General features: G+C 35.8%; 1 protein-coding gene across 10 annotated transcripts in view; it reads right to left on the minus strand.

Moving 5' to 3' along the window:
• FAM184A (family with sequence similarity 184 member A) overlaps positions 1–24,006 on the minus strand; it is a 74,226-nt gene that overhangs the window by 19,768 nt on the left and 30,452 nt on the right. For 5 of the 10 annotated variants that reach the window (XM_064413027.1, XM_064413024.1, XM_064413028.1 and 2 more), the window contains exons 3-10: positions 23,851–23,986; positions 20,697–20,878; positions 19,836–20,033; positions 16,407–16,529; positions 12,531–12,692; positions 10,605–10,726; positions 10,256–10,406; positions 124–165 (exon numbers count right to left, since the gene is read on the minus strand). In XM_064413027.1, the coding sequence (XP_064269097.1) occupies positions 124–165; positions 10,256–10,406; positions 10,605–10,726; positions 12,531–12,692; positions 16,407–16,529; positions 19,836–20,033; positions 20,697–20,878; positions 23,851–23,986 (1,116 nt within the window). Of the gene's footprint in view, positions 1–123; positions 166–10,255; positions 10,407–10,600; positions 10,727–12,530; positions 12,693–16,406; positions 16,530–19,835; positions 20,034–20,696; positions 20,879–23,850; positions 23,987–24,006 lie in introns of all 10 variants that reach the window. The other 5 variants (XM_064413030.1, XM_064413023.1, XM_064413026.1 and 2 more) reach the window with 3 other exon arrangements.

A 24,006-nucleotide genomic window follows, 5' to 3' on the forward strand; every position in this document is an offset into this window, starting at 1 on the left:
CCCAAGTTTTAATTACCACGTCTCCCATTTCATGGGCTTAAGCTGTAAAGCAGTACTGCAGGATATGCAGGTTGATTAGTGCAAGCATGCCCTGTTCACGAGCTGTAAGTGCAAATCACTTACATTGCTGATAGATTTATGCAAAGCTTCACCGAGACAGTGCCGCTATGAAGGAAAGATCACAGGAATAAAGGGAAACATTCAGAAATCAACTAAGTAAAAGAAAAAGGGATAAGGAAGGAAGGGTAAACATAGAACATTAATTATAATTTGATCAGAGAAAAATAAATTGAAAGGCATCTGGAAAAAATATGAATATGTTGCTTTGACTTAGTCTATAAGCTACTGAACACAGAACAGGATGATGTGGTTTACCATGTTATGTTTCTGACATACAGTACAGCACTATCTCTTTAATATAATGTTACTATATAGACACATACAACACATTTTTGAAGTTATCCGCTTGTTTTCTCTTCTCCTTTATGGCAAAAAAATTTTGGGAAGAAATCATTAAGTACATTAGCAGATGTTATATAAGGCCACAATCAACAATCAGATGTGTCTCAAATATCACAAGCATATTAAGTTCATCATATTAAAGATAAATTTTCACTGTTGAAAGGCAGAAAATTAGTTTAATAATTAAGACATTTCTATTAAAATACTACTTTTATCTTTCTTAAAATTCAAAACATAAAAGACTTTTCCTGAAAGTCTCCAGCAATAAAATGACTTAATGTAGCACTTAAACTAGTAGTGATTAGTAATGAAAAGAAAAAAAACCCAACATATTCTTCCCATATGCCAAGAAAATGCCCTGTGAACTATTATTGATCATACAAATAATATAGATAATTCATATGTATGTTAAAATGCCTGTGTGTTTATATATATGAAAGATGCAGATAAGCACAAACACATGCACAGAAGAGTCATCAGAAATGAAGTGAGAGCAATTTCAAATCCAGCATGACCACTTTCCCCTTCTGTCACAGGCTGGTGAAGAAGATTGCTTTCTCCAGGAGACAGCAGGTATTTTGACACCAACCTGAAAGCCTGTAGGTGGGAACTATTAGATAACACTTTGCCAAAATAAAAACAGAAATTGTTGTTGAGTCTCAAAAATCTACAAAAAAAAGGCACAAAATAAAACACATTATTGTGAAATATCTAAAATGAACTTATTAAAATTGTAAGAGTTATAAACATTAATCTATGCAAGAGTGGAACACTAGGAGGCATTATACTCCAGCAAACAAGGCAAGAGAGCAGCAGCTAACAGCTCTGATTCCAACATCGGACTTTGACACTGCTGCTCTGAACAATTTTTCTGTGCTTCCTTTCCAATCTGTTTGGTTTGTTTAGAGGGGAAGCTGTTATGAACAGGAATGAACTCGTGCTAAAAAATGTTCACTTTCCAGAACATTTGGGACTTTATATTGGTGGATGCATCTATTCAGCACTGTGGTACAATTAAGAAATACTTAGATTTTTCATCTGAAGCAGAAAGGTTCTCATTGCACTACAATGAAGAGAAGCTCCAAGTAAAAATAAAATAATATAGGCTAGTCAATTGGAATTGGGGCTCATTCCAGCAAAATGTGCAGCAATTCAATCAGATGTAGCTACATATTCAAAAGTATGTAGAACACATTCAGAATGCAGTACTCCAAAATAGCACTGGTTTAAGTGTTAAGAAATTTTATTAAAATTCCAGACATTGTTATGAGTACTTCCATAGCAAAGTTCATCCATGTTCTGGATAAAGAAACTATTAAGAACCAAAAAGAATGCAGGCATAATTATTACTGCCTGTTTATCTATGATGGGGAAAAGTGATGATTAAAAAACAAGGAAGCAGGTGGGTTTAACTATCACTCTATTTCTACAGGTTGGAATTCAAGAATTCATTTGTGATGTTACTGTGGTATAAGAAACCTTTGCTCAATTCTCTTTGAAACATATGGGGTGTACAAGTGAATTAATTTACTTCTTGAAAGTACAGAAACTTCTGAAAACACACTTGTACTTCGTATATATGTGTTAGCTAACCTGATTTCACTTGATTTTGCAGTCTAATTTTTCAGTAGAAGTATTATCTTCTCCACCCTCAGCATATGCAAAGCTAAGCCTCAGATGCAACCAAGAAAGCTTCATCATGACTCAGAAGAGGAGCAGAGATGCAGCAGAGAACGTGCATCTTTATATGCAGCATCTTTAGAACTCACTGATCATTGCAGGCTGCTCAGCAGGACTGAAAGACTTTGCAAACAATACATGGAACAAGACTGGAATTCTCAGCTCTTTCCACATCTCTCCTAGAAGAGCTGACTTTTCAGTTTAGTTGGGCAAGTGTGTGTTACAGTAAAGAACAGATTTACTGATTAGATGCTATTCAAGCTTTGTGTTTGCTTGTTGTAATGAACAGTTGTTTGTGTTCCCGTCACAGCTGTCACAGGGGCCATTCTTGGTGATGAAATGGTGTAATTTTCCTCAAGGACATTTACTGCACCAGTGACATTTCACATTTTCATTCAGTTACATTGTTTCCTACAGGACATTAACTAATGGAATGCATGGAAGTTCTCCTGTTTTATGGTTTCTCTGAATTAAAATTACTTTCAACAAGATTAGAGAGGCTTGACACTTAATTTCAGCATCAGTCTTCATATCACCCAAAGATCAGTTATGTAACACTTTTCCCTCACTGACATTTCAATGTCATATTTTGTCACAATCTGACTTGGCTATATGATTTACTGAATTTTCAAAACACTGCTGGCAAACAGGAATTCTTGTGTAAAACCTGAGACCCTAACTGGGAAAGCTCCTACTTTATCTGTTTTATCAAAGCAGATCTAGATTGCTATACAGTCTTTGCTTCATTTTAAGAATGACCTCCCAGAGATGCTGCTTACCTTTCTGAAGAACAAATCCTATGTGCACCCATCAGACATCAGTAAAGGAAATGAGTTTCTGAAGTGCCTAGCACAGAAGCCAAAGGGACCTTTGGCATAAACCCATTTTATCCAGCTAATAATGGCAACAACAACCCTAAAACTGTCCCTCGAGATAGGTCTTTGAAGAGAAGGACTGATTTGTCAGCAGATGTACAGTCTCTGCCTGTGCAGTGCTTACGTGGCAGATGACTCCACAGAGATTTGGAAAGCAGCTGTTTGCTACTACAACGTTTTGTACTTGGCTCGAGGCTTGTGACACGCTAGGAACCAGAGAGCTACATCAAAGTTTGCATTCTCTGACTGGTAAGAAAAAGCGGCATTTAGAGTCCTTTCCCTATCTCAAAACTCAACAGTTTTCTGATGAGGAAAAAGAAGTATATATAAGGCATTCTGAATTCTTTAATAATCTCTGCGATCTAATTGGTCCTGATTTCCTCCTGGTTTTGGAGCAACCCCAAAGGGAAGGTGCTATCTCCAGGATGCCAGAGGGTGGGAAACTTATCCTGTTGCTTTAAAAAGATGGAGTTTTTCTCTTTTCCAGCTCTAGGAATCTATCACACTTCTAGGCAAAATCACAGAATGGCATAGGTTGGCCTAGGTATTTTGAAAATTTGTATCTGTTTGGATTTTAGAATACACTCTTTTAATCCAACAAAGTGCAAGTTCAACAGTCAGGGGAAATACAAGTGCATTTGAATGTCCTGATCATTTTTAAAGGTTTTGCAAAGTGACTAGAGCTTCATTAATTCGTCATAATGCTGTCAGGATTTTAATTATAGACACACCTTAACTAATTTCTCCTGGAGCACAGAAGTATCACTGCCCTTAATCAAGAATTTCAATCATCTGCTGAATCTCAAACAAATTTTGCCCCACTTGATCAGTTCTCTCTCATTTCTTCCAGTGTTCACTGTTTTCATTGGTTTTGAACCAAAAGCCACTTAAGCAATTACAGAGCAAAAGGTTAAGGGAAGTGTTTTAAAACTAGATGCTTGCCAAAGTCTTAATCTTTGCTTTAATATAAATATAGGATTGAAATTTTGTTTTGGGGATGGTATTACTGTTGGATTTGGCTTAGATTTCTATTTACTAGTTTTGGAAGTGTGAACTTCCAAATGTCAAATTAAACTTTTTACTTGTGTACAATACTAAGAATTTAACTAAGATGTTCTTTTCATCCATTAACAAATATAATTAAAAGCCTTTCCATCTCCTCCACTTTTACTGCCAAACAAAAACTCATGACATTAAATATCAATTAGAAGTTAGGATCAGGTAGACAGGTTTCTTTGTACATTAAAATATCAACTTCAAACATTAATGTAGATATATATTTTTAACTGAACTAAACACAACACCATGGGAGAAAAAAATTAAGAAGGAACCAAAAGAGAGATGAAGTCCAGCAAGACATTTATTATAAAACAGAGAACAAACTCACACTTGTTAGTATTCCAACTGTGTCCTATTGAAAATACTTTGAAAACACTGATTTGTTCTGTTGCTTTTATTTGCCTGTTTTGCTGAGTAGCTCTTAATTGTAAATGGTCTTTAATGAATTTCCTCAATTATATTCAGAATCTTTTAAACAAAGAGTAAAATAATGAAGAAGGCACAGTCTGGGATGAACAGGCTCACCAAAACCAAAGGCTCATAACAAACAGCTGAATGGTTTCAATTTGTTTTCAAGACCAAGCTTCAGACAACACTCCAATGACCAATGTGGACAGAACAAATGCACCAACTCATCAGCAGGATCACATCTCTGCAGAGAATAGGGAGCCCAGAACAAGAGGGATTCCTTGTTGAGAAGTAGAAAGCATGAAACCAGGGGAAGCACCCTCAGTAGTTGGCCTTCTGAGGCCTGCAGTGAATCCAGATTATCATATTATCCACATGCTCATGTGAAGCAGTACCTGACTTGTTTAAAGCATAGGTTTCCCACTTGGAATACAAGAGCACCAATTCTTCTAAACAAGTGGTGAGTGGCAGGATGCACACGGACAATGGATCTAGGCAGAAACTAACAAATCTCCCCTAATTCTCTATGAGGCCTGCATGGGTTACAGCAGTCCCATTAAGACCACAGTTTTGAGAGCTGTATTAACTTCAATCAAAATTTTCAACAGTCAAAGAAAGCATGCTCCTTTGGAAAAACAGGTATCTACAGATTGAACAAGAGCCATAAAACATTACCCTGAACTGCATTCCAGGGTTCCCTCTGCTCTTTTCTCTCTCCTTGCCATGACTTTTCTTTTTATTCTTTTGGATCTCCACATTTTAGATTTTTAAGTGCTTTTTAAACCTTCCCCAACATCTCTTACCATCCACTAGATGTCATGATAGCCTTACTAGTATTATTGAATACAATAATCTCCAAAACAAATTAGGAGCGAGTTATTTGAAATTTACCTCCACTCTGTTTCTGACAGATAAGCCTTTAGACAGGGTGTTCAGGACAGTATCAAGTGACAGGGAGCTGAGTAAAATGATTCTGAGCTGAAAGTTTATCTCCCTTCTTTCTGGAAACTGATACCAGGTATGTGCAGGTTATTTCTTGTAGAAATTTCCAGCATCCATTTGACAGCAAATCATCTTCTAATGCAAGGATTACCCGGGCTGTGGAACAGGTCAGTAATCCTTGTGCTGGGGAAAGAAAGCAGTGTTTTTGGATTTTGTTGAAGTGTATGCACAGCAGCTCTGCAATAAGCACCTCTACAGAGGCAACTAAAGATGGAGAAGTAACTGGTTCTGGATGAAGCCTGACCAAAAGCCATTTATAAATGGGCAAAGGAATTCAGGGACTTTCTCAGCATTCCATCAACAGAATAATCAGGATTTTTAGACCAGTACGTAAATACTGAGCTTGTCATTTCCTGAAAACTACAATTTGAATAATAACTACATCAGAAGGAAATATTTACAAGTCAAAGTTTCTCCTATTTACTTTGACAGTTTAAAAAAGAGCATGCCATCACAGAAACAAACTCTGAAGAGGAAATCTCAACATATTTATCAAAAATGGAGTCTTTGCAGTAGGAAAAACAAACAACAGTTGCTGAAATGTATGTAGTACACTTTTGTCCATTCTTGCTGTACTTCTGGTATTTCCATTAGTGGAAGACATATCTTTGGTGTGAAAAGTTGACAAAGTTAAGAAAGAAGAATGTCACATGTGCTTGGCCATGTATGAAGCTGTAAGAACATGAAAGCTACTTATGGGAAAACACAATAACAAAAACATTTAGTTTACTGAAACATGTTACTGAAAAGTAAGGAAGATGGGAGAACCAGTATTTGGTCAAATATAGAAAAGCCCATCCACAATGAGAACCCTTGATTCAGTTTAGTGGGAAAAAAAACCATATCACAAGAAGAAACAGATAAGAAGAATACAAATCTTAACCTGTGCTTCAGTGCCCAGAACTGAAGGTTGCACAAGACAGACAGACAAAAGAAAAAACATGCTTATGCTTTAAAAAAAAAAAAAAAAATTCCAGCTATTTTGGCGCTGGCTGAAGCTTTCTCAGCAGTAAAATGTTTTTAAGAAAAGCGTTAAAACCCCATTACAGAACTAAGAGGAATGGAAAGGAGCAAGCATATCTGAATTCACTGCATATTTCATTATGAAACTCTCAAATGAATTGACATAGAAGTACTAGGTGCAATTTACAGGGGGAAAAAAGGGAAAAGCACTTTCTTTTTTTGTCTTCTAGAATAATTATGTGTATCAGAGATGAAAACTACACATTTGGTCTCTGTACAATGATCTAGTTAAACTACCAACCACATTTAAGTATTGATGGTGCTTTGCAACCAGCAAGAATGTGTTTAAGCATTTAATCAGCGGAGTAGCATTTAATCTCAAGAAAATTATTTTATTCATAACAAAGCTATACTGTTAGAATAACAACAACCCCATGTGCATTCTGTGAGGGACCATTTAGCATTACTGGTATGAAAGCAAAAACTATTACCTAGCTTTATGCAAGAGCTAGATATCACCTCTCAAACGTGCAACAAACAGAAGTGGCGGACATTTGTAGATCAGAATAACATAATTTAAAAACTGAAATCAGCTTAGTACACTTTATGGGTATAATTTTTTTTTCGTTGAAACTGTTTGGGGTTTTTTTAACTAATATTTATTTTTATCTCTGTCTGCTCATTCAGCTTTCCAGCACCAGTCAGCAGCATTCCCAGGTGGGAATACTCTATGTTGTATTTTTCTACAGTTCAGGTAGCTATATTTAAACCTGTTTTTTCAACCCTTTATGATTACATAACTGTTCCTATACTTCAAGATAGGCGATACACTTCCTTGTAGCTTGTTTTTAAATCAAATCAGAGATGCATCAATACATATTAGAAAATTGCACCTGTATTGATGAGCATTTAATTTGAATTCAACCTTTATGAACAGAAATTATACAACTAAGCAGTAACCTCTAAACACTTTCTCAACCTAAAGAACACACATCAGCCACATTTGTTGTCAAATCAAGATTTACAAATTATTTAGCAGAGGCCCTCATCTTGTATTGCTTTGATAAAATCATTGTATAACACTATTGGTATAGAGTATACCTGCTATTTCAGGTGTAAAAATCTGAACTGCAGAAAGAGAAGCTGGATTCCCTCACTTCCTAATTTTATACAGGCTTCACGCCTTTCAAATGGGTTTTAAATACATCTTCCCACAAATTAAAACCAGGGTGTAACAAATCCACAATTTCACAGCCCTACTGCAGTATCTCATGCAGTTCTGGTTTGGGGTAGAATTTCTAACGCAATCCAGGACCTCCTTATTTCAGTACCTTATCAGTTCTGGAGGAGGAGACAGAGGAGCATCCTTATGGAGGTTGTGGGTGACACCAAGCTGGGAAGAATGCCCTGGTGGAGGGAGCACAGTAGAAAGGATAACACACATTGAAAGAAATGGGCTGCCATCCAGCAGGACCCATCTATGTTGTAAGTACAGGCTGAACCACACAAAATTCAGCAAAGACAAATGCAAGGTCCCTGACACAGGAAGGACCAATACTCTGGTCCATACTGGATTACAGATCTGCTTTGCACAACCTCGTTGACAGTAGGCTAAACATGAACCAGCAGTGTGGTGTGGCAGCACTGAGTGCCAGCAGCACACTGGGCTGTAGCAGCAACCCAGCAAACCCAGTTTGAGGGAAGGGATCAGTGCCTTCGACTTGGCCCTTACTGCACATCACCTGGAGGGCATGTTCTGTCTCCTCCTCCAGCTCATTCAGCTTTGGTACAAGACACATGTTGATAAACTTGCTCATATTCAGCAGAGAGCTACCACCAAGAAGGCTGGGACTGGAACAGATATCCTTCTGAGGTAACTGTTTGCTCAGGCTAAAGAAGAAATGGCTCTGTGCGACTTAATACTTTTCCAGTACCTAGGAGGTGACTACAGAGAAATTGGAACCAGTCTTGTTAAAAAGGTGTACAGCAGAACAATGAGAGGCTACCATCAAACTGAAACAGATACGGTTCTGACTAAATAGAAAGAAAAAGCTCACTATGGGGATGATTAAGCAATAAATGAGATTATTCAGAGATGCTGTGGAATCTGCATCCTTAGAGGTTATTCATTAGCTGACTGGACAGAGCCCTAAGCAACCTGGTTCGAATTCAGTGCTGACTGATTTGAGCAGCCTCCTGGGACCTCTTCCAGCCTAAGCAAGTCTGTGATTCTGTGATCCAGGTCACTACAACCCTCAGAGACGATCTTTTGTGTACTGCAGTCAGGAGGAACTTACTAAAAATCCATTTCTCCAAGAGTTAAGTATTAATCTCTTATACTATGGTCTGGAATTCTCTCTCTTCCAGTTGTAATGGACAAAATACAGATTCTTACAGAGGGAAGCTTAATTCCCTGCTACCAACACGACCTTTTCAATCTCTGTTAAATACCTACCCAATTCAAACAGTAGTATGGAAAACTCACAGCTGGATTGAAAAAAAATAATCCTCACATGCTATTAATCTCTTTGCATACATTCTGATACAGTAAAAGATATGAAGAAGAAAGAAAAACAACCATTTTGCATACGGAGACCTTTTCCTGTGTCTGAAAATTCTCTAGTAAATTCTCCTTACTACAGTTAGTTTTCTGATTGCAAAATTTCTTGCACAGACAGAAAAAAAAAAGTTAATTTGTAACATGGTAATTTTCCATTCCAAAACTGTAGGTTAGATTTAACATGATATTTTTGAAAGACAGACATAAAAGTATGTTAGAACTATGGAAAGTTACATATATTCCTTCCAAGACAAAATGCTATTTACATGCAGAAGTAAAGAAAGTAAATGAAACTTGGGTAATGTGAAACTTAGAATCAAATGAGTTCAATTCTCTTTATGCTGCTGTTGTAAAAAGTAACAGACCAAGAACTTTGAAAACCTCCAGCTTTTATGAACCTAAACCACAAGACTTGACAAGCTTAAATTCCCCCATCAGCAAAATACATTGTGACGTGCTCCTGTGAGAGGCTGTATAATCAAATGCGTGTTCAGTTATTAGACTTCCCAAATTAGACAGCAAATTAAAAGCCATCCCACAATAACCCTGGAATCACAGTCATTTAATGAGTTCCAAAATCTGTTACTCTTACTTTAAAGTATGTTTGTTCATTATCAGCTATTTCTTCAAACTAGAGTCAATAAAACCAGTTCTATAGAATTTATGGTTTGGAAAAAGTAAAAAGCAAGTATTTTCTTTGAATTATCTAACATAACTGAGATTATAAGTAAGAGCTACCATTAAAAAACCTCAGTATTTGCACAAAATTATCCCAAAACAATGGCCAAAATCACTTAAGATATAGCTGTAATAAATGTGTCACAGAAACTGGGACACATTCTCGGAGACTTGTACAGTTGTTCTTGTACACAAAGAGGATTATTACTTTTGTAAAGATACCTTTAAGTCCAATTAGCATTGGTAGATATTTACAGCACAAGAGGTGAGCAGACAAAATTGAAACAATCATGTAGTGAAGAAGTGAGACTGTCAAGATCCTCTCCGTCCTCCCCTCAAAACTGTACAAAGTTTTATTTACATTTAATGTAAAGAACAATATTCATATAATTAAAATTATATCCATGTATTACTAAAATATTTAATCATGATTAGGTTAAAAAGACCTATGCTAACAAATTTCATTTAAAAGCCAGATATCACAACTGATTTCATTTACTTAGTTGGTAATAAGCCACCATCGATTAAATTGCAATGGCTTTCCAATTCTCAAAGACACCATAGTTACCTGGTCTAAAAGATCCTCAACCTTTTTTTGCCATCCATCCCTTGCTGCATTTTTTTCACGTTCTTTCAGCTGCAACAACTGAGTCATGGCTGCCTTCTTGTCCTCTTCATGCTGCAGCCTCAGCTCTTCACGAAGCTTATTACATTCCTGTCTAAAAACAAAGGACAAATAACTACAATGCAGTGGGACCATGTGCAAGAGGTATGATATAATTACAATTTCAGTAATAATTGGAAAATCTGAAATAACAGAAACCTTTGGTTTACATTTCATTTGATAGTACATTATATATATTATATATATATAATATAAAGTTCATTTATTATTAAAGAATAAAAAAAATACTTGCCGAAGATTTTCTGTCCATTTTATTTCCAAGTCACGTGCCATTCTGTCAACTTTGAACTTCTCCTCCTCTCTCATGGCAGCAATCATTGCCTCGTGCTGTTGTCTCTCCTGATCTAGTTCTCCCTGCAAGCACAAACTTTACAATAGAGACTGATCAGCAGCAAAAGTGTATTTCAAACATTAAGTGAGTGTATTTATAATAAAAATATCAATTACGATTGGTTCATAAATTTCAACTACAACTTCTTCAGCGTGAAATTCCTAGTTATGCACAATTAAAGCTTACACATCTCCTGATATTTCTTATTGTGAAACAGAAGTCTGTATTCCTATCAAAAGCAATTTTCCAATAAGTCATTCTGCAATATTTTCAAATACCATTAATGTTGAATCATGAAATAATTTATGTTGCAAAGAACCTCAAAAGGTCAACAAGTCCCATTCACTGAAGGACTTACTTCACAATTAGAGCAGGTGGCTTAGGTCCTTTGTAAAGAATGCTTTGAATTTTATTTTTCAAATTTTTAAAGCATCATATATCCAGTATTTGAATTTCAAAGTGTGAGCTATCTGTATATGATACAAAGTTCAAAGTTTATTTCTGTCTCTCAATGGGACAAGCCTGCTAGAAACAAGGTTTCACAGTCTGTACACAGAGAACATCTTTAAAATTCCCATCAATTTCTGCTGAAATTTTACCATACTAGAATAGTATTAGGTACCACCTAGAAATACTACTTACATGGATGTAGTTTAGCAGTGCTTGCTTCATTTATGAAGCAAACATAGCCCCCTAAACTGAATTATTAATTTTTAAAATGAGACTTTCTGTAGCATTTGATAAATAAATTTTATTGCCAGTAACCTACTATATATGAATAATTAAATGTTTCAATAGGTGAAGAGAGCAATACTAGCTCATAATAACATTTAGAGACATTACAAAAAATACAGAGAAAGTTATAAATTATAATATTGTGCACCTCTAATGACCATAGCTGAAAGAAATAAAAAAAAATATACCTAGAAGCTGTGTCAGGCTGGTTTTGTTAAGAAAACATGAAAACATGTTCAGTGGAAAAAAATTTTTATAATATTTGCTGCTCTACGTCAAATACTTCTGTGATCTTGTAAATGTACATTCTTTACTGAGGAAACAAAAAGGAAATGTTTGCCCAGTACTGCAGTCAATAAGCTATTGACAGACTAACTGACAGTTCTACTTCCATCTAAGCCAATTAAAATGACAATACATTTGTGCCTAGGCAAATTAATTGCTTAATGGTATATAAAGTGGTCACATTTTCTAGGTGACAGTCTGCTATCCTTAAAGGTATCCTAGTATATATATCTAAAAATTATTCTCAATTCTTTAAAAAAATTCCAAATTCGAGCCTGAAATTAAGGATGTGTCCATTTTCCAATAAACACATGGCATAAATGTATTCAAATAATTCATCAAAAAGATTTCTGTGAACTTCAGAGCTACTAAGCTCTGGACCTTGTTTTGCATCATGACATGAACTGTCTGGAACTGCAAGTGCTAACTCATATTCTTTCAAATTTTAATATTCTATTAAAGCCCTGAACATATTTTGTATGGACATATTCTGGCAGCTACAATGTACATTAACCATACAAAGATATGCCTGCAGCACTACCTGTTAAATACTAAAAACGTTCTGAAAACAAAAAATACCCACTCCAAAACAACCATTAAAATAAAAAAAAACCCTAGCCCCGAAATAACCTATCCTAGTTTCCATTTTTTAAATTTTCTTCTCAAAATAGAAATCTCTCCTTTAATGAAGTCATATGAGGCTCCTTCTACCATGGGTACCCCATAACAACTCTAGCCATTTTAAAAACAAGACCAAAATCACCCTAACTGTGCTTAGCACAATTTATTCTCCAACAGCATGGTTACCTCCACACTATACAGTGAATCTGTGGTCTCTCTCAGTCTTGCTCTGGTTAATTCCAGTTCTTTCTGGAGTATTTCCTGAGCTTCTTGAAGACTGGAGATGTGTCCTTCTGCAGTCCCGAGGCCTTGCTCACTTTTTCGTACCAGGTCTTGAAGACGACAAACCTGTGACATTACAAAAAAACCCCTTAATTTCCATAATTATTACTAATGGCAGCCAAGCCATCCTGGTGTTTTTCAGTGTTTCCTAATTCTGAGCCAGACAATTTTTTAGTTACACTGCCTATTCTCCTTTAATATCACTTAATGTTTTGTATTTAAAAACAAATTCCTGTAATATTACAGAAGCAAAGACTCAATTAAAGAATTTTTACAGGTAAAAAAAATATATCCAATGCATTTAATGCAATTTGCAAGGAAAGGGGCTACATAAAAGATCTGAAAATGCCTCTTGGTTTACTGTGAGAAAGCATGTTTTAAGCAAATTAATGAGAAATATTTCAAAATACATAAACTCTAACCTAATACATAAATTAACTTGCGCTAGGATTTAAGTTTCTGTTTTCAGACTGCTAGCTGTCCAGCCTGTTCAAAACTCAACCCAGCAACTGTACACATAATGTAATAATCTCCTTAACTGCTATGTAACAATACTCTTTTTCTGCCTGTTTGTGCTTCAGCTTCCCACCTGCAAAATGATGATACTACACTTTTCTTCAAATAAAAATGAGAGACTGAACAATGCTCACCAGCTACAGGAAAGAAAAAGCTTTTTAAATATGTAGGTTGAAAAACCAGAAAAATGGGAGGCAGGGAGGAACAAAGAACAGCAGTTAATTTGAAGTTTTTTGCCGAAGCAATAGTCTATGCTATTGCCTTTGCAGGTTGAGATAAATTCATTCACAATGGGACAAGTGTCACAAGTAAGGACTAGTTTTGGGTTTACAGGAATGGACAGGTAAGAATTGTAACCACTATTCCTGCTTGTTAGAATAACTACATACAAATACTGTTTATAATACACACAGAGACATCACCTCTCTCTCTCGGAACTCTCTCCCTCTGTGAACAACCTGTAAAGTGTTTAAAAAGTGGGACTCCTCCTTTCCTCTCAGAAAGGAATCCAAAATTTCTTTGTCCTGAGAGATCTCAGTGAAAAACTCCTGTAACCTTCAGCACTTGTCTCTGTGCTCCTTTGAGTCATGTTCAAACAACCACTAATTCCCTACAGAGCCCTGCTACCTGAAGGCAGCAGTGTTACCTACAAGACCAACTGTCCCAAACTGCATTGGTATCCTGGTAGTGCACTGCTGTCTATGTGTCTGATAGCAGCATCATATGAAGAGCAGTCCTGTAGATCTAAAGGATATGGGAGCAGGCAGGAATGCCACTCATAGGGCTTAAGCTATATTCTCATGCTGACAAAGTAGTGATGGAGGCTGTTTAAAATGATCTTTAATAACATCATCAGAAATCCCTTGCATGAAGACAGCAAGTCCTTAGGTGACTGCGCCAAGTGATACAAACACATCAACATTCTAAGAGGCCTTGGCTGGCCTACAGTGAAAGGAAACACATCTACAGGGTGAACAGCCAGTCTCATCCTGAGACGCGGGTGAGAAAGCCAAGGACTTACATTTGGACTTAACCTGAACTCCCCAAAAAATCTCTGGTAAGTATTCAAGATTACACTGCTCTTGAATAGCTTAGTACTAGAAGCAAGCCTAATGAGACTTGACTCTTCCCTCATCCTTTAGGTAGGATAACTCCCACCAGAAAGTTTGTCAAAAAGAAAACAGGATGGCATGAGCTCAAAAGCAGCTTTCTCAGCAGGGAAGCTAGAACTGAGCTAGCATCCACAGAAAGTAATGAACACAAGCCTACTGCTAAATGACTTCTGTAACTTAAAGCAAAACAAAAAAAAAGAAGCAACAGTAGCAATGTAAGGGCTAAGCTACTGATCTGTCAGACAAATCACAGGGAAGCTTTTTCTAGGTTAGTGAAGGCATTGAGAAACTGTTGTTAGTTGCCAATAGACATTTAAGGCCAAGCTGTGACTGCAACTGAAGCACTTCTTTCATGTGCTCAAGATAAACATAGTAATGAAATAAAACATATCTCATCTGTACTACATGGAGTGGATTTACAGACCAATCCCAATTTATTGCCTGTTTGTTTTCTCTCATTCTTTCACTATGCAAAATATATGGTATTACATTTATCCTGGCAAAGGATTGTATATAAACTCAAATATTGGACAGCAACTGGACCTAGTTCCCTATTTTAGTCTTCTGTTCCTCAGCTTTGCCTTTATTTGGTTAACTTTCATGGCAATGAATTTTCCAAGCCTGAATTTGATAGCAGTTGGATAATAGAAACTCATTCTTAAAACATTTTAAGTTATTTCCTTCAAGTAGAAGCAGAAAGTTAGCTAAATTTAAGCCTACAGTGGTAGATGATGATAGAATGACAACAGTGCTCTACTCCAGTCTAATCCAGAAACAATGGAAGCTAACATATAACAGAAAAGTTAAATCTAAAAATAAATAACTAAACTTCCTATAATTTTGAACTGAAAAATAAAGCTGTGTATGATTTTGTTAAGATACATAACAAATACATCATATTTTCATCAATTTGAATGTAGGTAAGCACACTGCTAAAAGAGAAAGAGCAGCTCCAGCTTAAACTTGCACCTTCTCTAAGCTCTGAAACAAAGACACTGGCAACCCTAAGGAGGAAGACCCTTCCTGTTTGAACAGCTGCTCAAAACTAACTGATCAGCAGAGCTGCTGAACTCTTAAGGCAGGAGATCCAGCTACTCTGGTAGTGTATAATCTCTGGCATATCCATCTATCTGGTAGGTCCTTCTCTGAAAGTATATGTTAAAACACATTTTCAGAATGCATACCTTAATACATAATAATCAAATACATTATAAAGTTATTAATATAGTAACATATCAATATATTATTAATACAGTATTATATAATATATTAACAAATAAAATCTATACTTTTGGAAGGGCAAACCTCCCCATTTAGTATATGAAGGTTTTTTTCTTAAACTAGTTTAGTATTTGTGTAATTTGCAAGTCATCAGAATGAGACACCTGTTCTCTCCAAATGTTCTACAGTATAGAAAGCAGTAATGAAAAATGTTGCTGCAAAATAATACTTAAATTCATGTAAGTCTCTCAAAGCACACACTACAATTATGCATAGGGCTTGCTGAACAATAGGGCTGATTAAATATGTTCTTGAAACAAGGTGAAAGTTTCAGAGAAAAATAGTTTGATGCTTTTGATATCAGTAGAATGTACCTCTACTTTTAAAATATTGTATTGTGAAAAGGTGGTGAATTCCAACCAAAAAAAATTAAAACTGTCTTGAGATATGATACATTTAGTATAAATTGCATATATCAGGACATAGTGAATAATTTGGGTCTTACTAAAAGTATTCCATTATCACCTTTTGATGAAAATATATGAAGATTTTTTGCAAGTCAGGAAACTGACCAGAATTAATGTTATGTTATGTTAGCCATAACCAAGTATGAATTTACATGCAGTTAAATTTCCCTCTCTCCTCATGTATTTTGTGTAGAGGTCTGTGTACCTAATGAGAAGATAAAAATAATTAAAAATAAAGAGTGGTTTATATCATCTGTTTACATCTCTCTTGCTTTGTTAATTTTGTAAAGGACAATAAAATCATTGTTCAGAAGCAGCCAACTAACTTGCCATGTTTTAAGAATACTCCACTCTAAACAGAAGTAAGGCATTAAACACTCAACAGCATAGACCTAAACCTGTCCTGGAGTCTCAGATCACTATTGAGGAGACATGGTAGCTGAAACAAGCAAGTTAGTCCTTGCCTCCTGATTGGCAGAAGTCAGCTTTGTGGTCAGCTCCTCCTTCATGTTTTCCAGCTGCTGTCGGAGCTGATTCTTATCATCCTCCAAATGCAGTTTCTCCTTCTCAAACTGCTGCTCCAACTCCTTCAGAAACAGGAAGATGGAAGAAATATTAAGTAGTTGCCATAGAATCATTGCAAAGTGCAGATCTACTACACAGAAATTATTCTAACTGGCATAAATACATGTGATCTCAATCCTTAAACTGTTAAAGCATGAATATTTATTTCCTTTTAAAACAATGTAATTTCTCAGTTTATTTTATAATTTAATAACCTAAAATAATAACATAAAGACTAACAGGACTTTCAATTATCAAAAGCCTTAAAAATATATCTACTTTCACAGTTTTTTTCAGTCTGAGTTGAAAGAATAATTTTTCATTTTCTATAAAATTATATTGATAAATCTGCATGTCTTTCAGCCTTTACCCATCCATTTCCTACAAATAATCCCCCCAGGAAAGAATAAATCTTAAAATCCAGATTGAGCTCTGTGAAGTTTTTTAGAATGTTACAACTAATGAAAAAAAAGCCCCATACCATATATCTACTACATTTATGTAGAAACAAAAGAGATCAACAATTAGTTTTCAAGTTTAACTATATGGAAAGAATCAAATAACACCCCTGTTTTCATCAACCTTTATGGTGTAACAGCCAAATTCTCAAAATAACTGCTGGATGAAATATATTCCTCCTATATGAGCCTATGTTGTGTGTGGGTGTATATATACACACAAATGTCAGAAACTTTCATATTGTTTAAGGAAAATTATAAATTGAAACTTCAGCCTTATTAATATTCAGAATACATTTTCTGAAGAACAATTTCTTTAACAAAATACTTTAAAGGAAACATGTTAAAACTGAGAATTTTATTACATATTTCAGTGAAATATGTAATACTTTGTTAATTAATATTTTTACTATTAATATTTTTCATGTAGAGTAGTATTATGTATAGCTCACAGTATTATGAGATATTATATAGCTCACGATACTGCAAAGTTTTAGTGAAGCAAATTAAGGCTCCCAAGCAAGGTGCTCCATAGTCACACCACACAAGGCTTCAAGGTTTTCTATGGAGCTAGAGGCTCTTTTATTAACTCCTTCCTAGGGGCTCAGCTGAAATGCAAGGCTTAGTATCAATTCAGTGCCTCTGTGCAGACCTGGGCTCAGGTTTCTGAAAAATCAGTATTATCTCAGAAATAGCCATGAAAATACATAGACCAGAGCCAGCCTGAAACAAAAAGTACAGTATTGGTAAAATGTGGGGAAATTGAAAGAAATAACTAAAGAATTAAAGAGGAAAAACAGTCACTAAAACATATCAAAGTCTAAGGAAACCCAAGGTTTCCTGCTGCAAGACAGCAACATAGTGTCAACACAGCCAACTCCAAGAAGCAACAGAGGCCAAGCCTTCCTCATCCAAACCCAAAGACGCCTCAAGTGTTTTGTGGGGGGTGGAAAGCACATTAAGCAGCTTGTTAGCTCTAGCACTGCTTTAGGATATGTGGCAGGTAATAAATGATTCCTGTGTACACTGCTTGCATGATCTCTTCATTCACGGTAGAAGTTGGTCAGACTGACAGAACAGAGGGTTACACTGTCACAAACTCAGTACTAAACACGGTAAAACTCAACAAGTGCCTGCCTTCTTCACTGAGTCCACATGAGCCAACACATGGGATAAATGCCCCTTGCTCAGTGAAACTCGATCAATTTGTCTTGTTCATGCTGAAATCTGCTGTCTGCAAAATCCCACTGGTGCTATTTAGACCCTATTCTGATAACAGAGCAATTATTTCTCTGATGATACTTGTCAGTACAGCTGTGTGGTACTGCAAAATTATTAGCAACTCTATTTTCATAATCCTCCTGATGCCATTTTTACAGCTCATTTTATAGATGGAAATACTGAAGCAAAAAGAAAGATTTCAGCTATTTTTTGAGTCCCATTCCAATTCTGCTGAATTCTCTTCTGTTCCCCAGATGCATTTCCCAGGCTTCCAATCCCAATGAATCCTCATGTTCTCTATCCCAAGGCTCCTGGTACCATGCTTCTTCCTCATACAAAATTCAACTCTGCTCCACATTTAAGTTTGACTGCTTTCTTTCTTGGATTACTTGATCACCAAGCATCTGCTTAGTGAGACAAGTTTGACAGCGGAGTCAGTGAAATCTGATTAGATTTAACATCAGTGAAATTGGATTAAGAATGACTGAGATCGTGATCCCAACATCTCTTCATAGCTAGTTTTTCCTGGTTAAAATAATTTCATATTTCTCACACTTAGAGATGTGTTCCCTATTTAAACTAGTTTAATTATTTAAGAAAAAAAGTTTGTGATCTCCTTTTGTTTCATTCTCCACATTATTTTAGTAACAAAGAAAACAAAAGAAAAAGAACCCCACATCTTACTGAAATAAAAAATATACATAGGAACTCAAAGAGACATTGTATTAATAACAGGCATTTTTAAAGTTTTAAAGAAAGTAAACGTGAAAGATCAGATGCATATATGTCTCTGAGAGCTACTTCAATTACTGGGTGACAAAAATATTTTGGATTTATCAAAAACTGACCTAAGAAACAACACACTAGTAGAAAAATTTACAAAATCAATCCAAATCTGTCTGAGATGCACATCACTAACTACAACCATGGTTCTTGGTATGTTTCCTGTGAATATATCAAAAGAAATATAACAAAGCCTTGAATTAAACACTTAACCCTGTATCTCCTGTGCAAGGCAAAATTTGTGTATAACACATACAATCAGATTAGGAAATAATAATTTATTAGGCCTCTCATGCTGAGAAAGAAAAGGCCAGATTTGTGAAACAAAAAAAGCCTTTCAGTTTCAGGATTCCAGTCAAAAGTAAATGTATAGCTGCTGGAGAGTGAGCTGCTGTACCGTACAAATTTTATGATGCAAGCTTAGAACAGCTGTTGTCATCTTCTGAGTACACAAATAGCTTAATAAAACATCAGTACTAATAAAATATTTTTCCGTACTATCTGAACTGTCAATGAAAATTTTAAATAAATGTTATAATAATATAATCTTTCATCTCCTTCAGAAGAATGGATCTTAGTATATCAACCCTTCTGAATATGGGTCACAAATCCCAGGAAAACAAAATTATTACACTTGAAAATACATTTGTATAAATGGAGAATTTATTTTCTGTATGCAGAAAAATGACACTACAAATGCTTTTTTTCTTCCCCCAAGGCGTTTGTTATTTTTCTAAAGGCTAAGCAGTTTCTTCAGGGGCCTGCAGGTAATTTCAAATTAAATTTGCCATAAACAAAACCATGCAGTACAAGATGCAAACTGCAACTGTTGCTTTTTGTTTGATTACTAAGAAAATAAGAACATACCATCTGCAGTTTCTTCTTATCCTTATTAGCATTACTGTGTGCAGCTTCAATTGCAGTATGGTGTTTCCATGCCAATTCTTCCAAGGTCTTGGAATGAGCCTCCTTTAACTGTGCAGCCTCTCCCTCCAATCTTGCTTGTAATTTTACTAGCTCCTTCTCATAATATTCACGTTGTGTTTCCCTTGCTTCATTTACTTTCTATAAAGTACAGGAAAAGAAATCTATTTAATGGTAAAATAATCTGGACAGTAGGAATAAAAAAAAATACAAAAACATTACTGATGACATAAAATGGCAAAAAATTAACTTCCATATAAAACAAATTGAGCAAACACTAAGCACTGACTATGTGATTCAGTAACCAAAAGGTAATTTTAAAAGCATGCAAAACAATACAAACTTATTGAAAACCTACTTTTTCCTATATTTAATCTGGGAAAACAACGATCGGGTATCAAGCCTATAGAGAATTTCTGTTTGGTATTTTCAAACATGTTCAATGCATTTTCAGCAAATGGCTTTTATAACTGTTTTCTAATCATTTCACATTTGTCCTTCCTCAGACAATTTAGATGCTAGGCATATACACACAAGGTCATAATTCAAATGAAATTGTTAGAAGATTGTCCAAAGTGGTCTGACTGCATTGGACAGTCTTCTAACAAAGAAGCATTTCATCTGACTTCCCTTTAATCTCACTTCACACTCTACATTAGACATTCTTTGTTGCTACATGAGATATACTTGAAACATACTGGTCCTAGTCTTGTCATATCAAACAAAAATTCAAGCATAATTTTCTTTTCTGAGAATCGTAGTGTTTTTGGGTTTTATTCAACTAAAGCCAATAAGCTGTTTAACCTTCTCCAATGCCAGAATTTGCTGCCTTTGTCGCTCATCCAGACTCTGTGTTTTGCTTTGTAATAAATTTCTTTCCTCTTCCAGCTGGGACAATTTTTCCTTTAATCTAGACTTTTCTGATTCCAAGTCTCTGATTGTAACTTCTTGAGTCATTTGAGTAGCTTGAAGCATTCCAATGTGACCTAAAAACAAAACAGCTCTTTAAAACCTCATAGCATTGGTTTCATGCAATTGAAGTGCACATTTACAGTCTAGTGATAGCACAGATCTAGTGGAAGCTTGCATAAGGATCTCCCTTGTCTTCACTGCAATATTATCTTCTCCACTTCTCACTTGTCTAGTTTTATTCTAAAATGCCCAATAACAGTAGAGCACTTTCTGCTGGGGCGCCTTTTGTTTCAATTTTCCTCATTCAAATTTGCATGATGACTCCCAAAGGAAAGCAGAAGTAGGCAATTCTAAGAACACTGAAGAACTGATCACACCTAAACCTGCATATTTCTGCCTAGAATAAGATTGACAACAGAAAGCAGAACACTGATGTCTAAAGATAAACATGTCATTGTTTTATCAAACTCATAATTTAGTTGGCATACTAGATACATAGCTTTATCTGCTGTAAAACTTAGGGAATTACACTTTATTTTGCTAAAGTGATATGACTAAAAGATATAACAAAGCTCTCTCTATAGTAAAGTATGATCTAAATCCTTGCAGGTTGGAGGCTTCCTTTTAATTTCTTTATATATATATTTTTGAAAACAATCAAAGGAAGTACCATTTCAAACTACACTATCTGTCCTTCACATAAGCAGTTGACAAAGATTTATGATTTCAGAAATTCCTGTCTGTTCTTCTTCATGTATATATTATTGTAAAGAAGTGAAATTTCTCTTATTTTGGGAGAGGCTCAGGAGTGAATAGAAGACAGTTTAGAAAAAGAAAATGCTTCTTAGTTTGGTCCAGATGAAAGATGACAGGTAATGTTTACTGTGAATAATTTTCTACTTTTTTTTTTTTTTGTAGTCTCAGTTTTTAGGGAAGACTGTTGTTTCCCTTCTCACTTTATTATAAATTTCAAAAATGACAGGTTGAATGACAGTTCAGTTCTATAACAAAGCATTGCTTTTAAATTTAAGTCACTAAGTAACAGCTAAGAAAGTGGAGTATGTGCTATTTCTCACATGACAAAATCACTGAGCCTCATGATTAATTTCCATTTGTTGTAAAACGCAAGATATGCCAAAAAGGAAGCTGTTTCTTGCCTGTGGACACAGATGTGAAGGGAAGAGATGTAAGATATATAATGAAATTCAGAAATTAAAAATGTCTCAAAATTAATCGTAATTTCATTAAAAATGAAATTGTACTAAGCCCTGGAGAATTCTAGAACTTATTTTGACTTATTTTTGTTTGTAAAACTGAAAACTGAAGAGGAAGACTTAGGACAATGGGTATGCTTATTTTTTTTAAATCCTTATTTCAAATGTTCAGCCATTTAAGAAAGGTATTTTCAAACCCAAAATTTTATAATCTAGCAATGACAATAATAAAATGAGAATTTTCATTTTTCATACAAGTATGTCATACATATTTCATTGTTAGCACATACAGACACTGATCTAGAGCTTTTCTCCTAGCAATACAGAAGACAGGTTTCCCATTCCTCATGCTTTACAAAAAAGTATGAAATGCAGCACTTTTCTTACAAGTTGGGAATCTCAGGATAAATGGAAGAAGAGTATTTTAAATGCCCCAAAGAGACTCAGAGTGTTCTAAAATTGAAATATGATGAGTAAACATTCTTTATGGTAATTAGGTATGAGGATTCAGTTTCTTTGAGGAAGAATTTTTGACAGTGTGAGCTGGAAATCAAGGAGATGGCAGTGGGCCAGTGTCAGAAACCATTTCCAAACAGGCTGGCACCCAACTACACCACATGGCAATGGACTGGTGGCACCACTGCAAGCAGGGATCCTGGTTCTTGCTGCACAGCAATGCTCTAAAACAAAGAGGTACTGCTGACAGTACTGAGCTTGGCAACACCATGGACACACTGGGACTTCTGATAAAGCTGAAAACCTCAGTGCCAGAGGACACCAGGGCTGACCTCAATCACAGGCTAGCTGACTCCATGCCATCAGTAATACAGAGAAACAGCCTGGGTATTTATTTGGGGTAGCCTGGTGAAACCCTCCCATGCTTCTGCCTAAGGAATGAAGCAGCAACAGCTTTAGAGTGTATGAGAACAAGGCTCTCATACAGTCATGAATTTTTCTATGACTGCCTCACAAAACACCTTTTGGAGGGTCAGATGCCCATTTTACATACTCTCAGCAGCAAGCCTATTCCTTTTAGCTGTTTGATCTAATAGGATCTTGCAGTCTTGGGCTCCTGCTGGTCACTATATTGTTCTAACATATGGCCTAAACTAGTCCTGGGCTTGTGCTAATTTGTGCGGAAAACAATCAGGAATTGCTGTAATTGGTCTAACTCAAGAGGGCCAAAGATAAGCCAGGGGCCCCTTTTTAAGCCCCTACCTCTATTGTATAGTTGTCCAAGTTCAAGTACTGGGGCTCATGCCTACTGCTGGGCACACTAGGGAGACAATGCCAAAGAGAGAAAAGAAAACTGCATGTGCACAGCCAGGTCTTAAGCTATTTTTTGTGCCTTTCCACATGACAGCAACTACAAAGGAGCAAGGAAAGCAGCTATAGAGAAAACTTTAAAGGATTTATTATTCAATAAGCTGCAAATCTTCTGACAGTAGGTATAAAGGAAAGTACCACAGCATCAGCAAAAAGAAAAGACAACTGAAAAAAGGTGGAAGAACAGGAAGCACGTCTCAGTTACTATGTGGAGAACAAATAGAGAGGAGAATTGTTCTATAAAAGTGCAGTTCCAAGGCCTGGAAGATACGTACGTGCCATACAAAGTACAGCACTTGGACAAATGAGTACACAAAAAAGGAAACTGAAGTACAATGCATGTGATAGCAAAAAAGTTTAAAAAACTCCAAAACTCGTTGGAAAATTCTATGGAAAGCACTAAACAGTCTTTAGGCACTCTAAATCTGCATGAGGTTGACAGAAAAAGAAAAGGCTAGAATAAAAGGATGAAGTTTGTTTCCAGATTAAGTTACTGACATACATACTGGCTTTGAGAACAAGATCAGTGGCCTGCTGCTGTAAGCGCTCTCTAGCAGCTGCAAGCTCGCTTTCCACTTCTTTGTGTTTGCTTAACAATGACATCTCCTCCTCCTTCACATCATCTAGCTGTTTTTGAAGAACCTAGAGGAAACACATAATAC

The sequence above is a fragment of the Passer domesticus genome, chromosome 3, assembly GCF_036417665.1.
Source record: "Passer domesticus isolate bPasDom1 chromosome 3, bPasDom1.hap1, whole genome shotgun sequence".
Lineage (NCBI taxonomy): Eukaryota > Metazoa > Chordata > Aves > Passeriformes > Passeridae > Passer > Passer domesticus.